The 14,098-nt window shown below is 42.0% G+C and overlaps 1 protein-coding gene across 1 annotated transcript in view; it reads right to left on the bottom strand.

The window, feature by feature from the left end:
* Window positions 1–13,557, bottom strand: part of SNTA1 (syntrophin alpha 1) — a 77,905-nt gene extending 64,348 nt beyond the window's left edge. Inside the window, exons 1-2 of the mRNA XM_020782382.3 lie at window positions 13,127–13,557; window positions 7,441–7,626 (exon numbers count right to left, since the gene is read on the bottom strand). Coding sequence (XP_020638041.3) covers window positions 7,441–7,626; window positions 13,127–13,403 — 463 coding nt within the window. The 5' untranslated portion in view covers window positions 13,404–13,557. The remainder of the gene's footprint in view (window positions 1–7,440; window positions 7,627–13,126) is intronic.
* Window positions 13,558–14,098: the final 541 nt, after the last annotated feature.

The following is a 14,098-nucleotide window of genomic DNA, read 5'->3' as shown; positions in this document are numbered from 1 at the left end:
GAAACAAAGGAAGTGTTGTACCCAGCAGGCAGCTTGAAGACACAGATTTCAGAAGACTGAAGAGAAAGGATTTTTTTGTATTTTCTTGAGGTTATGAAAATGAACAAGATCAGCAGAGCAGCACATTCCACACAGTGATGTGTGGTTCTGTGGGCTACTGGGGGGAAATGGGGTGGGAAAAGGACAAGGCAAGAAGAGAATTAATCAGCAGAAATGGCTGATCACAGCTAAAATCAGCCTGGGTTCAGCAGTGTGGGGGGAAACGAGAGAGTGTGGAAGCAGGGAATTAATTTAAAAAGTATGGAGTGGGGAAATTGTGCAATAGCAGTTACTGCGGCAATATATATAGTAAAACTCAGTGATGTGGGTTTTCTGGACAATTCTGAATTGGAAACACTCCCAGGAAATGTTCCAGTACCCTAAACAGAACAGGATCTGATTCAGAATATTTGACTTACATTTATTAAACAACAATTTCCATGTCCCAACAACTCGTAAATATTTGAATAGAAATATTAGATTAACCTCCCCCCAAAAAAGCATATTAAATGTGGTTTAAATATTTCTTTATATATAATTTCAAAGCATTATGTGAAAATTATTTTTAATTAAAACAGTAATCTTAGAATTTTTACACCAGCATGTCCTTCTGTTACATTGCATGTTTAAGTGCAAAAGAAAAACACACTGAAAACTGTTGACACATTAGGCAAATCCAGTGAACTGTGCATTTATAATATGGTTATTTATCACTCATTTACTTCCAGCAGAGTAAACTCTCTTATGCACTGAGGACACTGGGCCTCCTCCAGTTTCACTAGAACTGCCTCATCGACTGAAGCGATCTAGCATCCATTCTTACTAAATATTTCCATGGAAAATGAAGCACTGAAGCATTTTTTTCCATTTTGAAATTATTTCAGCTGAAAATTTCTGTACACCGTTGGTAAAACATAAAACGGGGGCAGGAAAAAGGTAGATCACATGTACGGACAGATTTTGAAGTGACTTGCAGGAGATCATCAAGTCTGTCCAAAGCAGAATAGACTAGTAATATTACTTTCAGAGCAATCAAAGTAAAAGTGCTACCCTATTTGACATTGGTCAGAGCTTAGCTGGAGTCAGTTCTGGGCAGGATAGCTGAAGGGAGATATTGCTAAGCAGAAACAGGAGGGCAGCCAAGATGGTAGAAGGTCTGGAAAACAAACACTATAAGGAATGATTGAGGGAGGTGAGTATGTTTAGCCTGGAAAAGAGAAGACTGAGAGTTTATATAGGATAGCTATGGACCTAAATACTGTAAAGGAAACCAAGGCCTTGTATTATTTGTTTTTGCTGCTCTGAATGTAAGAGCTGTGAAGACTAAAAGGGGCTAACTGCAGTAAAATGTGGGGTCCCCCTGCTCTTTCTCTTCAGTCAAAAGCTGACAGGTTAGGATTTCGTTTATGTTGGCTTTACAGAACTCTAAACACAATTTGATTTGATGCCTGTGTTCTTTGTTGTATTTTGGATCATGTGATTGTCTCTTCAATTTTATTTTCTTCATGGGGAGTTGGAAGGGGATAAATGTTGTTATGGTTTATGGCTGAACAAGTGAGCTTCTAAAAATGTGAATGAAATCAATGAACCAAAGGCACTGTCAACCTCCAATGCCCAAAGCTGCAATATATTTCCTTACCTGAGAGTAAATCCCATTGAATTCAGGGAGATTTACTTCTGAATAGAAGTACACAGACAGTGCTGTAAACCACATGTGATTCTGACACAATTCGGTGCTGATGTAGGACTATGCTGGCTGGGAGAATTCCTTCATCTCCATTTCAGAGATACATTATGAGCTGCAAAGCTGGAGCAAGTTTGTATACTGTCCCATTTGAATGTAATTCTTACAGTTTTTTATATCACTTTGAAAGATTCTGTCTTTCATCTCATTAGTTGGTGTTTTTTTTTAATTTTATTTGTATTACTCTGGATGTTCTCCAATACGAAGGATCTAATCTTAGGCATCTTACAAAAATATATGATTTGTCCTTTCCTGATCTTTCCTTCTCTTATTCCCAGCTACCAATTCAACCACACACCACAGGACTAGCTCCCAGTGTGTGTCCCAGTTAAAGAATGTTGGTTTGATCAATTTAATTTTCATATATTTAAGTTGGTCGGTGCCTAAGTTGTTCTCCAAATTTGTTGGGCTGCAATTCTGATTTTAGATTGTGATGACAACTTAGAGCAGATATTTCCTCCTGTGCAAGAGTAAAATAGAGATGGGCATGAACCACCACTTCACCAGTTCATGCCACATTGTTTCTTGGCCAAGCAAGTGTTTGGCAGTTCTCAGCCCTGCCTCCTCTGGGCATTGCCTCCGAGTGGCTTTATTGCACCTCACTGTAAATACCAGTTCCTGGACAGGGAGATTAATAGGAGAAAGAGGCTATGCTCTCCCCACTCCAACTCAACAGCATTCCAAAGGTTTGAGATGTTCAAATACCATGGAAAATAACTTTTTTTGTTCAAGTCTCTGAATAATGTCCAGTTGGGACACAACCATTCATTTGTAGATCTGTGCTTCTGAAAAATAAATCCTTACAGGTGCTACATGACTATTTCTCTTTTGTTACGAAACAGATTAACAGAGCTATCTACATCATCATCTTTTCCTCTCAATGGTTTATGATGGGGATATGGCATTATTTAGTTATAGAATGCAGTAATTGCCTCTGGACAGAAGCAAATTCATCCAGTCCAGCAAAGTCAGGTGTGAAGTTGTTATGACCATCCAGATATTGTCAAAATACTGACCTTCCCCACCAACTCACAGAAGGCACAGGATTCCTCACTTTGGCTCTAAGTATCGTTAAGTTTATGCCTACAACTCAAGTGACAATGTTTTCTTAATGGAAATGTGGTTATCAAATTGTACCTTTTATTTATCCTACTTGTCCTTCCTCCAGGGAGTTCAAGGTGTTGGATGCTACATACCAGCATCCAACTATCCCCATTCCCAGAAATGCTGCAGTTCATCACACAATAGCCCATTCAAGGATAAATTGGGTCAGGTATTGCAATTCCCTTTATGACAATGAAGAATTTGAACTTCTCCCCACCCATCACCAACCTCACACTGGCTTTCTCTACTTGGGCCCCCAAAAATCAAATTCCATTTTAGCAAGACATGTAACAGATAGCAACTTTTTCCATTAAATACATGGATCTCCTGTGTAAGCAAATAAGTATTTAATTTTTTACTACTACAAGGGGAAGCTATTAAATACAGTCAAAGCAAGTCTCATAACCATGACAACAATAAACTAGCCACCTTCAAATAAGGAGCGCCATAGAAAGGGAGAAAAGATTTAAAATTAAGAATCATGAGTGTGACACTCAGCACAAGATAAAATGAAGGTCTACATTTTGAGAGATACTAAGGCAAACAGAGCCATTTAAGTTAAACACCTGTCTCTAATCTCTCTCTCTCTGTACAAACCTTGTGCTTTGTGCCAAAGAAAGCAATCCTGTCAAAATAGATATATGATAGGAATCTCCCACTGTTTATAAACGTCAGGTCCCCAATCTACAGAACAAGACCTGTAATAACATTGTCAGCAAGGACAAACGAGTCAATGATTCTGTATAATTTCTGCAAAGATGAAGAAAAATGTCTGTGATTAGCAATACAACAGAAACGGAGCTTGACTTCAGTATGGTGGGTTATGTAGAGTCAGCAGGCTGTGCATCAGCTGTGGATTTTCTCAGTATTACTTTGTTAGAACAGCCAGATAGCTCACTGAATTTAGATATTTGATAAGGAGCCAGAGGTTAAGAATTCAACACCCCAGGATGCCTCCTTGATAGGGGCTGGACTTGATGTTCCATAGGGGCCCTTCCAGCTCTGTAGTTCTAAGATTATACTGAATCAAAATTGTATCATCTGCTTTATGCAAGAAAGCACCATGTTCAGATCACAGTTTCGATCAAGAATGAGCAAAGTATGGCCTTCAGGAGGTTGTTGGGCTAAAACTCCCAGCAGACCGAGCCAGCCACAGCCAATGGTGAATACTGAAAGTTGCACTCCAACATCTGCAGGGCTGTATTTTGCCCACCCTGGTTTAGGGTTAGTTTCCCTTGCTTTCTGGCACATAAACAGGAAGAGACAACACTGGTTGGCCACATGGCAGGAGGCTGACCACTGGTTGGCCACATGGCAGGAGGCTGACCAGGAAACACTGCTGCAGCTTTCTTTTGGGATGGTGGGAGCATGGCAGCATCAGAAGTAAATAACCTGAAAGTCCTTCTCAGTGCATGAAGAAGTAGAATCTAAAAGTCTATAGATGTGTATTTATGGGCTACAACTCTTAGAATTCTGCCTGGGGATTTCTTGGGGATTCTGAAAAATACAAAAGAGCACATCTCTAAATGGAACATCAATTCCTGCGAGGGACTATAAACCCCAACAACAGACCTGAGAGGATGATATAATTCATGTGTGTTTTTATGAGAAATTCTGGGTTTTGCACTCCTAGGCCCATCCCTAGCACGGAAAGACATGCTGACATTTAGAACCAGTGCTTGAAAAGTTGCTTTTTCAGACTATCACTCCCAGCATTTTCCTCAGTAACGTAAACACTAGTTAAAGGATTTTGGGAGTTGTACTCCATAAAAAAACTTTTCACATTGTGGTATTACTTTCCTCAGGTAAAGTTTCTGGGCTCTTGACATGCAGGAGAAAAGAAAGCTAAAGCCAACCTTTTGTAAAATCACGAATGACGTGCTTGAAAAAGATTCGTGTTCTTGCAAGCACTCAGCCAAGCACATAAACAAGTTCAAATCTTTGTAGATTGTTCCAAAGGTTGCTCCTGCATTCCCACTTTGAGTGCACTAAACACAACTTTCAGCTATCAAACATCTAAACCAAGTTCCGTACAAAAGAAAATAATAATAAAGGAAACAGCAGGCACAGTATAATTCACAAAGACACAGTGGCACAAGTACTTAAGCAAATGCTACATTTGGTTTTCAACTGTTTGTGGGAATTTACATCTCCTCTGAATATAACCCTGTTTGGGTCTCCCTCGGATAAAAGGCAACTTAGGAGAAATCAGAGCAACAATAGTTTCATCCTTCTGGTTGGCAGAACAAATTAATGCATTTGGAAAAAAAAATGTAGGTGTCATTAAACGTAATGTCATCTCTCCAGAATATCTTTTTCTATAGCTGATTACCTACGCTCTGGTCAACAAAGTGCTACTAACCAATTCCAGATATTTGGAACAAACAAAATGTGTGTGTGTGTGTGTGTATACACACATATATACATATACACATATATACATATATACACACACACACACTATATACGCTATATATACTCTCTATATATTCTGTGCTCTTATTGGACAATCTCTCCTTGGCTAATTACTAATTAGGATGCTATTCATTTGATTATCTAGGAGTTAATGCCAAGAACCACGATACAGGGGCTATGGTTGTACTTGGGTTTTCAATATCGTATGTAAAAACAATAGAATTTTGAACTGCAACACCCAGAATCTCACAGCTTGCACAATTACTAGATGGTGGTTGGAAGAAGCTGGGTGTTCAAATTTAAAACAACAACAACTAAACTTCTCCAAACTCATTTGTTCTCATTTGAGCACAAGTAGGAATAATATGGCTCCCCATCATGCCTGAAATCTCCAGAGACTAAAAAGTACAGTGGTACCTCACTAGATGACCTTGTAAAACAACAAATCTGCATGACGATGAGGTTTTGTGATCACTATAGCGATTTGCAAAACAGTCGTTCCAATGGGGGATTTCCGCTGGACGATGATTTGGTCCGTGCTTCATGGACCGTTTGTTCGCAAGACAATGATTTTTACAGCTGATCAGTGGCTCCACAAAATGGCTTCCCTGTGTTTCGGGACCCATGCTTCGCAGGACAGCCATTTTAACAGCTGATCGGCGCTCGCGAAATGGCTTCCCTATGGATGATCTTCACAGGACGACGGTATTTTCCCCAGTGGAAAGCATTAAACGGGTTTCAATGCATTCCAGTGGGGAAACGGATTTCGCATGACGATGATTTCGCTAAACCGCGATTTCTATGGAACGGATTATCATAGTCATGCGGGGCACCACTGTATTCTCTTTTAAGGAATAATGACAATCATGTCTCCAGAAGCCTCCAGGGAATGTGATTATCCAATTAAATGATTCTTGTGATGACACATGTTTTGTTAGGCCCTTAACAAGGGGTGAACCTAAGAATTAATGACCTCCAAAAGGACCTATCATTAACATGTCCCGTCAAGACAAGGCTGTGGTTTCTTTTATTGAGTCAACTGATACCATAATCCATCTTCCTATTTTACTGCTGCTTCCAAAGTTTCCCAGGACATGTTTTGGGGGTCCAAAATACCCTTTGCCAAAACTGAAAGGAATTCTCATCATTGCTAGTTTAGAAAGGAGAAATCGGTGTGATCTTGTGCCTTCCACAGCTGCCCACCCACATAAAGCAATACCCTGTGCCAATCTGCAATAGTTCACCTTTCACAGAATGACTATAATACCACAAGTTCAATTATTATTAAAATTAGAAATTATCTGTAGGCCAAGAGACTCCAGAGCTAAATTAGGCATACCATGTTTAATATAAGCTACCTCTTGCACTGACTTAAGACAACTGGCTATACTGTAGCTCCTTTTTTAACTTGCAAAGATAATGAATTGCCAGATCTTATTGGAAAGGATAAGGGGGAAATCAAGAGCAAGCTCCTACACTTAATCAGTTAAAAGAGAAAGGATAGTGATAACAGATAGTACAGCAGAAGCATGCATTTTCTTGTATGAAGAAGCTAATCTCCAGGCAGATTTGGCCAGTTCCACAGGCTCCTGAAAAATTGCCATAGATTGCTCATTACAAAACCTGAGTTCTCCTGATCCTCTACATTCCGGCACAAGGAGTATGTAAAGTATCACATACCAGCATGGCCTAAGAAGGAGCCATACCACCAAACAACTTTGCTTGCTCCAGATATTTTGGGCTTCAATTCCTACCAGCCCCACTCATCCAATTCTGGGTGTTTTTGTTCAAAACATCTGGAGAGCAACAGGTTAGGAAAGGATGGTGTAGAAGTCTCTGGTCTGAGTTGGAAACAAGAAGGAAAGACAAGCATGTGTCAGTTCACAGAGTGTCCTGTGTATCATAATGATTTAAATACTACTCCCCACCATAAGATCACTTGGCCTCTCCTTCTTTAAACATGGGGAACAGGAAATTCAGAGCATCATCCACACATATTTTGCACAGAAACAAAACTGATCACACAATCCTAACAGCAATACCAAGCGTAAGAAGTTACAGTGTAAAACAGGAGGACCTTGGAAGTGAAAGAGTCACAATGCTGAATGCCACAGTCTTTTGCAATATAACCTACTTACCTTCCAATACCACCTCCTTGCCTGTCTTTTTCAGGGCCTGCACAGCTTCATCATGTGAGGCATCAGAAAGGTCGGCTCCATTGACAGCCAGGATGGCATCTCCAACAAACAGTGCTTCCGTCTGATCTGCAGCCAGGCCCTTGAAGATCTTGGAAATCAGGATGGGCATTTTATTTTCTCTGCCACCTTGAAATCAATGTGAAAAGAAGGCTATCATATATTGTGTTTATAAACATATACAAAAGAAAACAGTGTGCGTGCCATGAAGCACACAAGCTTTCCTCGTTTCCCATTTTGTGCTCTGGTCACTTATGTAGCTTAAAAAAAAAAGGCTAGCCAAAATCCTCTTGAGTTGCTATGCAGATGGTGGAACTTTTGGAGGCAAACTCTCATTTAAAAATTGCCAAGGACATTATCACACAACTGCACACAACTCAGTATGCAACAAATAATATCTACAGTGATTTCTTAACTTAAGGCAATTCATCTCCAAAAGTTACACTGCTTGTATTATGCCAGAGCAACTAGGCAAGAGGATTTGTGCCATTGTATACTGCAAGTTTTGTAAAGTTATTATTCACACGGGTTGGCAGACTGTGGCCTATGTACCAAATCTCATTCTCTTGGTCTGTTTTGTGAAGCAAAGGATGAATTCTTGTTGCAGCTTAAACATTATAAAATCCCTTTAAAATGACTATGTACATTTTTTTAAAAAAATCAGCCCCAAATCCAACTGTTAGTCCCATACAGAGTAGAGTCCGTAAAATGATAAAATTTGTTAAGTCAACGCTTACATACATTCTGTAGATTCAACATTCTGGAACTAACAGTTAGCCCTTGATACTATTTCATTTATTTATTTATTTTTGTCTCTCCTCCCTGGCCTCTCTAGATAGTTCCAGACTGTCATACAACAGTTTCATATATCCAGGTTTGCATAAGTGAAGTCTGAAAGAGAAGGATCCTCCCAGGGTTAGATCCAGAAGGTGCCAAGGTCAAATATTTCAAAATATACACACAGAGAGAAAATGCCTGCAAAACTCCCACCCCCTTGCAGTGTTACAAAAAAACCCTGTTTATATGAGGTGCATTTCAATAGTTCCTCGATACTATCAATAAACTTGGAATACTTTGCTTCATACAATACAGTGGGGTCTCTACTTAAGAACGTCCCTACTTAAGAACAATCCAACTTAAGAACAGCTCCATTTGCTAAATTTTGCTTCTACTTGAGAACAGAAATCCAAGATAAGAACAGGAAAAAAACCTTTCCTGCTCTTTTTTTTAACCTTAGGTCATCATAGGTTAAAAAAAAATTCTCCCCATAGTGGTAGAGTACGTATTAACCAGCTCTGGTTAATGTACGAACGCACCTCTACATAACAAAAAAACAGCCAGAACGGATTAATTGGTTTTCAGTCCATTCCTATGAGAAATTTTGCTTCAACTTAAGAACATTTCAACTTAAGAACACCATTCCAAAACCGATTAAGTTCTTAAGTAGAGGTTCCACTGTAGTTTCTATGGACGGAAAAGAGCAGATACGGATTAAATGGTTTTCAATGCATTCCTATGGGAAATGCAGATTCAACATAAGAACTTTTCAACTTGAGAACCACCTTCCAATACGGATTAAGTTCTTAAGTAGAGACCCCACTGTACTGATATGCATTCACCACCTGGAAAGATATTACATATGCCATAATTCAGGTGAAAGCCCAAGAATAAGTCTTCTAATTAGAGATAAGGTCTGGTCTGCTTTCAATAGTATTTAGCTAACAGTTTTGGTAAGACGTCATGGAGGATCAGAAAGTGATAAGCATTTTAGAGACTGGTGGCCTCACAGCCTGGCAAGTTACTTTTTCGGACCACAACTTGTAGACTTTCAAGCCGCAGGTCATTTGTGTTATGAACAGCCAATTGTTAATTATTTTATTGGTATCTATATCTTTAGGCAAGGGAAGAGATGCTTGTGGCAATTTCTAGATTACATGACAAAATAACCTGGGTAATTTTATGTACCTTGACTTAGGTATGAGGGAGCAATTTGCTGCTCTGATTCAAGAAGCAAAGTGCATTGAACAAGCCATGATCAATGGTAATACATGCTAGATACCATTTAAAACAAAACATCTCCCACCTGCACACACAAAATTGTATTGTGTTAGCAAGGTTTTCTCAAAAGATGAAAACAGGTTAATCTGTAAAAGTATAGGAAACCTGAGTTACCAAAACACCGCATGAGTTAGACCTATTTTTAGCTCTGCTGTGAAGGTATATGCACATTTAGTGCATATGTCTGCACATTTAGTGATCACATTTCTACAAAGTGCAGATTAATCAATCTCATGTAGTCATATAGTCTGCTTGCATGATCTTCAAATCATTTTAATGCCACTCAATGGACTACACAAGACAGAACCGGCTAACAGATATATTACAGCATAAAGTTTTTGCAGACTAGAGCCCACATGCACAGCTATGAATAATGTTGATTCATTTCCCACCCACCTAAAGGCTGAATATACTGTTATCAACATATGTGATTCAGCTAAATCTCTTCTACAATAACTGCTATTAAAAAAGAAAAAAAAACAATGGTAAAGCCATTTGTTTTCCTCACAAGGTATGCTATTTTCTCTAATTCTGAAGGTCAAACACAGCACGGCATCATAATGGCTTAAGGAACACAATTTGAGTGGTCCTAATTTTTCACGACTATGCCACTGTGAACCATTCATTACTCATAGAGTCTTTGTCAGACTTTCTTGCAGAAGAGACAGAGTGTCAGGTCTGTTCATAATAGTGTATTTGGCCTTTCACGTCTATGGAGTCATCACAGACTGCCTTTTGCATTCCTAATGTTTGCATTTCTAATGAGAATCGCTTCATTGCCTTCATCTTTTAACGTCTTGCTTTCTAGAAAACATTAACATGCAGAAGAAATGCAGTCTGGACAAAAAGTTCATGTAAAAGCGTGTTTGATTTTCCATGCTCTTATACTGGGAATAGAGATGGGTGCTTTGTGCTTCATATGAAGCATGGCACCACTGGGGGTGCAGAGTTCAATCTCTCCCCTAAGGCTGGTTGGTCTACTTACTGGGCTCCTTATGCTGATGGGATCCTTCTTTGGAAGCATCAGTCCAATCCAGGCAGGAGCCCAGCCAGCCTTTCCCTGCCTCCCCGGGCGTCAACCACTCCTTGGTTGTGCAGGGTGACTCCCCGGCCCGCCTCCTTGCCAGAGTGGTTGGCTGCCTGGGGAGGTGGGGAAAGGCTAGCTGGGCTCCTGCCTGGATTGGAGCACTGCTACTAAAGAAAGACCCTAACAGAATGTGGAGCCCGGTAAGTAGACCAGCCAGCATGGAGGGAAGGGAGATGGAGCTCTGCACCACATGCTTCATACGAAACTGTGACATGCTTCATACGAAACTCTCCAAAGCACAAAGCGCTCATCTCTAATCAGGAAGCACTATACCTTTGCCCAGCCCAACCAAAGATTAATCAATCAACTCCCAGTGAATATAAAACTAAGAAACAAAGGAGTGTGATACAAATGACAATTCCCAGATTTTTCTGCATTTCAATTTTAAAAGCATATTTTATAACAAGTATTTTTTTCAGCAACCAGCACTGTACTTTTTAATAATACACTTTGATATGCACTGATTCAGAACTTCCACTAAGTCTGATAAGACTTACTTCCAGATGAAAAGTCTGCAGTCTAAGTCTTGATTATGGGCATCTACTCCCCATCCCCACTAACACACAGAGAGACACATGTCACTCACCAATAGGTGCTACCTGTCTGCAAGTGGCATATCTAGGTGTATGAAGAATGCTAGCCAGGCCTAAGGCTAGCAGAATAATTAAAAATTAGATCGCTTCCTAGAATTGGCATGTCTTTGATCATTTTATCAAAGAAGTAAAAAATGTACAGAAAATGTGGACGCTTCTGAAACCAATCTGTAAAATAAGAATGTGTGTCCATACTTTATGTGATCTCCTGAGTTTTAAAAAGTCAGAACAATTATTTCTATAGAACCATAGATTCTGACTGAACCTAAGAAGACCCTTGCTTGTCTAGCATTCGCATCCAGGTACTTATGAGAACTCTACTGGGAAGTGGCCATGAGTGCAACTACACTCCACACCTGGAATTCCACGGCAGCAGTAGTATAGTGGAGCCAGAGTTTGCAGGAGTGAAGCCACAGGACTATCTAAATAGGAGGAATGATGGCATCATCTGCCATCCCATGTCAGGTTTCCTTTTCCTCTGGGCTTAGAGTAGTCCTCACATTAGAAAGGGGACAAACTGGATTTTTCCAGGAAAAGTTTATTGTTACAAGTTATCCATACTATAATGCAAAGTATGTGAGGGTGGTTTCGTCTCAAGTGTGCAATTGAGCCATTAATTTTTTTTTTTTTTTTTTGGAAGATCACTAATTCATGGGGTCACCATAAGTCAGATGGCAAGCAACAACAACAAAACTTTACAAAGTCTAGCTGTCACTTGTTGATATGGACAATCCAACCGCCTGCATTTTTCAGTTCTTCTTATGGGGGTGACTTTGGCGACTTCACAAAAAGCACCTGTCCTTCCAAAATTAACCACTACTGTATACCACAATCCAGCAATTGGTGAAAGCTGTCCCACCTTCAGGCCATTTACAGCCCGATCCAATTCAGTTCTACTGAAGGCAAAGGGAATTACTTCTCAGTAACCATGTACTCCATTGTTAGTGCTGCTTCACACAAAAACCGAATTGGCCTTTAATAAGATATTGCACAGAACCTAGTAATGTATTAGAAATGCAAATCTGTATCAAAGATTCACGTTTTGCTAAACACAATCTAAATTGAAAAATGAGGATACAGATACTAAATACACAATTCAAACAAAAACAAATCAACCTAGATCAGGTAGCTCTACCGGTTCAGTGGAACAGAATTCACCGTTTCTGTGTCTTTCTTATGAGCCATTTCTTGCAGTCAACCAGTACAGTATTCCCAATAAAGTATGCAAACTTTCGAGTTACAATGCTTTCTTCCTCGGGATGGGCATGTAAAAAACGCCCGATGCTTGAGGAAGTTATTCAGGTGCTTTGAATGGACGCGTAGGAAGAAGGCAGCCAGCACGCCTTCCAAGTTGTTCCTTTCAAACTTCCCCCACAGTGCTACTTTTACAGGAGCAGCTGTGGAACTCCGGCGGAGGCTAAAATTAATACCCTATGCCAACACGTGTCGTCTAGACTCCAGCTGGGCCTTTCCTAACACGCTTATCTTCTCCCCGCACCATCCACAAACTTTCACCGCTTAATCGAACTAATACTACTAAAACCCACCTCCTTTCTTAGAAAGTTTCTCTAAAAGTCCAGTTAACTGGCCTTCGTGAAACGTCATTTTCCCGGCTGCCAGGTAAGGCGATTCAACTGTCCAAAAAGAGCCATTCCCAAAACTTACACGCAAAAGTAAGTCGTGTTGCCAACGAAGAAGAGCAGCAGGTTTGGCCACAGGCGTTTCCTGGTGCCAAAAAGCAGCAGGTTGAAACAGGGAATGGGGTGGGGGTGGGATGGCTGAGCACAGAAGAAAAAGCAAAAGTGTCCGAAAAGTTCCCCAAGAGGAGCAACCGAGGAGGCACAGTCAAGCCCCTGGGCCCGATCCTTCTTGCCACCTCCCCGATCCTTACCTTTGATGCTGATGCCGAGGCCGCCCACGTCCTGCTTGACGATCCGCACCGTCCGCTTGATGTTGGTGAGCGAGTCCGGAACGAGGGCGCCCGGCTCGCCGCCATTCAGCTGCACCGGGCTGGGCGGCGGCGGCTGCAGCGGCTCCTCGGCGCCTTTGCCGCTGGGGCTGACGCTCAAGAAGTCGTCCGAAAGAGTCACCAGGACCCGTAACCACTGCTCGCCCGCCGCTCGCAGTTCCAACAAGCCGCTTTTGGGCGCTCTCCGGCCGGCCGCCATCTTCAGCGCATTCCTGGGCGAGCCGCCGCTGCCGCTGCCGCTCCTACTGCGCCGCCGCCTCCACCTCCTCCTCCTCCTCTTCCTTGGCCAGCCCGCCCGCCTGCTCGGAGCCGGGACGTGCACAGCGAGAAGGTACCGGCCGGGCGGGCAGCCGAAGAAGCAGCCCCCGCACGGCGTTTCCCCGCCCACAGAGGCGTCGCTCCCCTCCAACCGCGAGAGGAGGGGCCGCCGGAGCCGGCACCTGGCCCGCCACCGCCTCAGGCACATGGGCGCCCGCTCGGCCTCTTTTCTCGGGCCCTTAGAAAGCACCGCGGCCCTCGCCGTTTCTGTGGGTCGTGGAGAGAGGGGCCCCGGAGCCGTGGATGGTGTGGGGTGGGGGCCTTCGCAGTCCCAAGAGCTGTGCCGTCGAGCGCTCTGCTTATGGGTCGCAGAGGCAGGCAGGAACTTCATGCCCAGCCCACGGTCTCTTCACACCTCAGGAAACGAGGGGGTGGCGGCGGGCTCCTGCTTCCCCCCCCCCTCGCCAAGGCGGCTGGCCGCTTAAATAACACCAGAAAAAGGGGGGGGGGGACGTGCAACACACACACATACATATATACACACACACATAAGAAAACCCACTTATTTGCTTGCTGCTGTATGTGGTGGTGTCCTTATGTGCATCTGGCTTAATAATCATGTGCTGTCAAGTCAGT

The sequence above is a fragment of the Pogona vitticeps genome, chromosome 4 (genome assembly GCF_051106095.1).
Source record: "Pogona vitticeps strain Pit_001003342236 chromosome 4, PviZW2.1, whole genome shotgun sequence".
Classification (NCBI taxonomy): Eukaryota; Metazoa; Chordata; class Lepidosauria; order Squamata; family Agamidae; genus Pogona; species Pogona vitticeps.
Note: the sequence above shows the minus strand (reverse complement) of the source record. Positions and strands in the feature narration are given on the sequence as shown.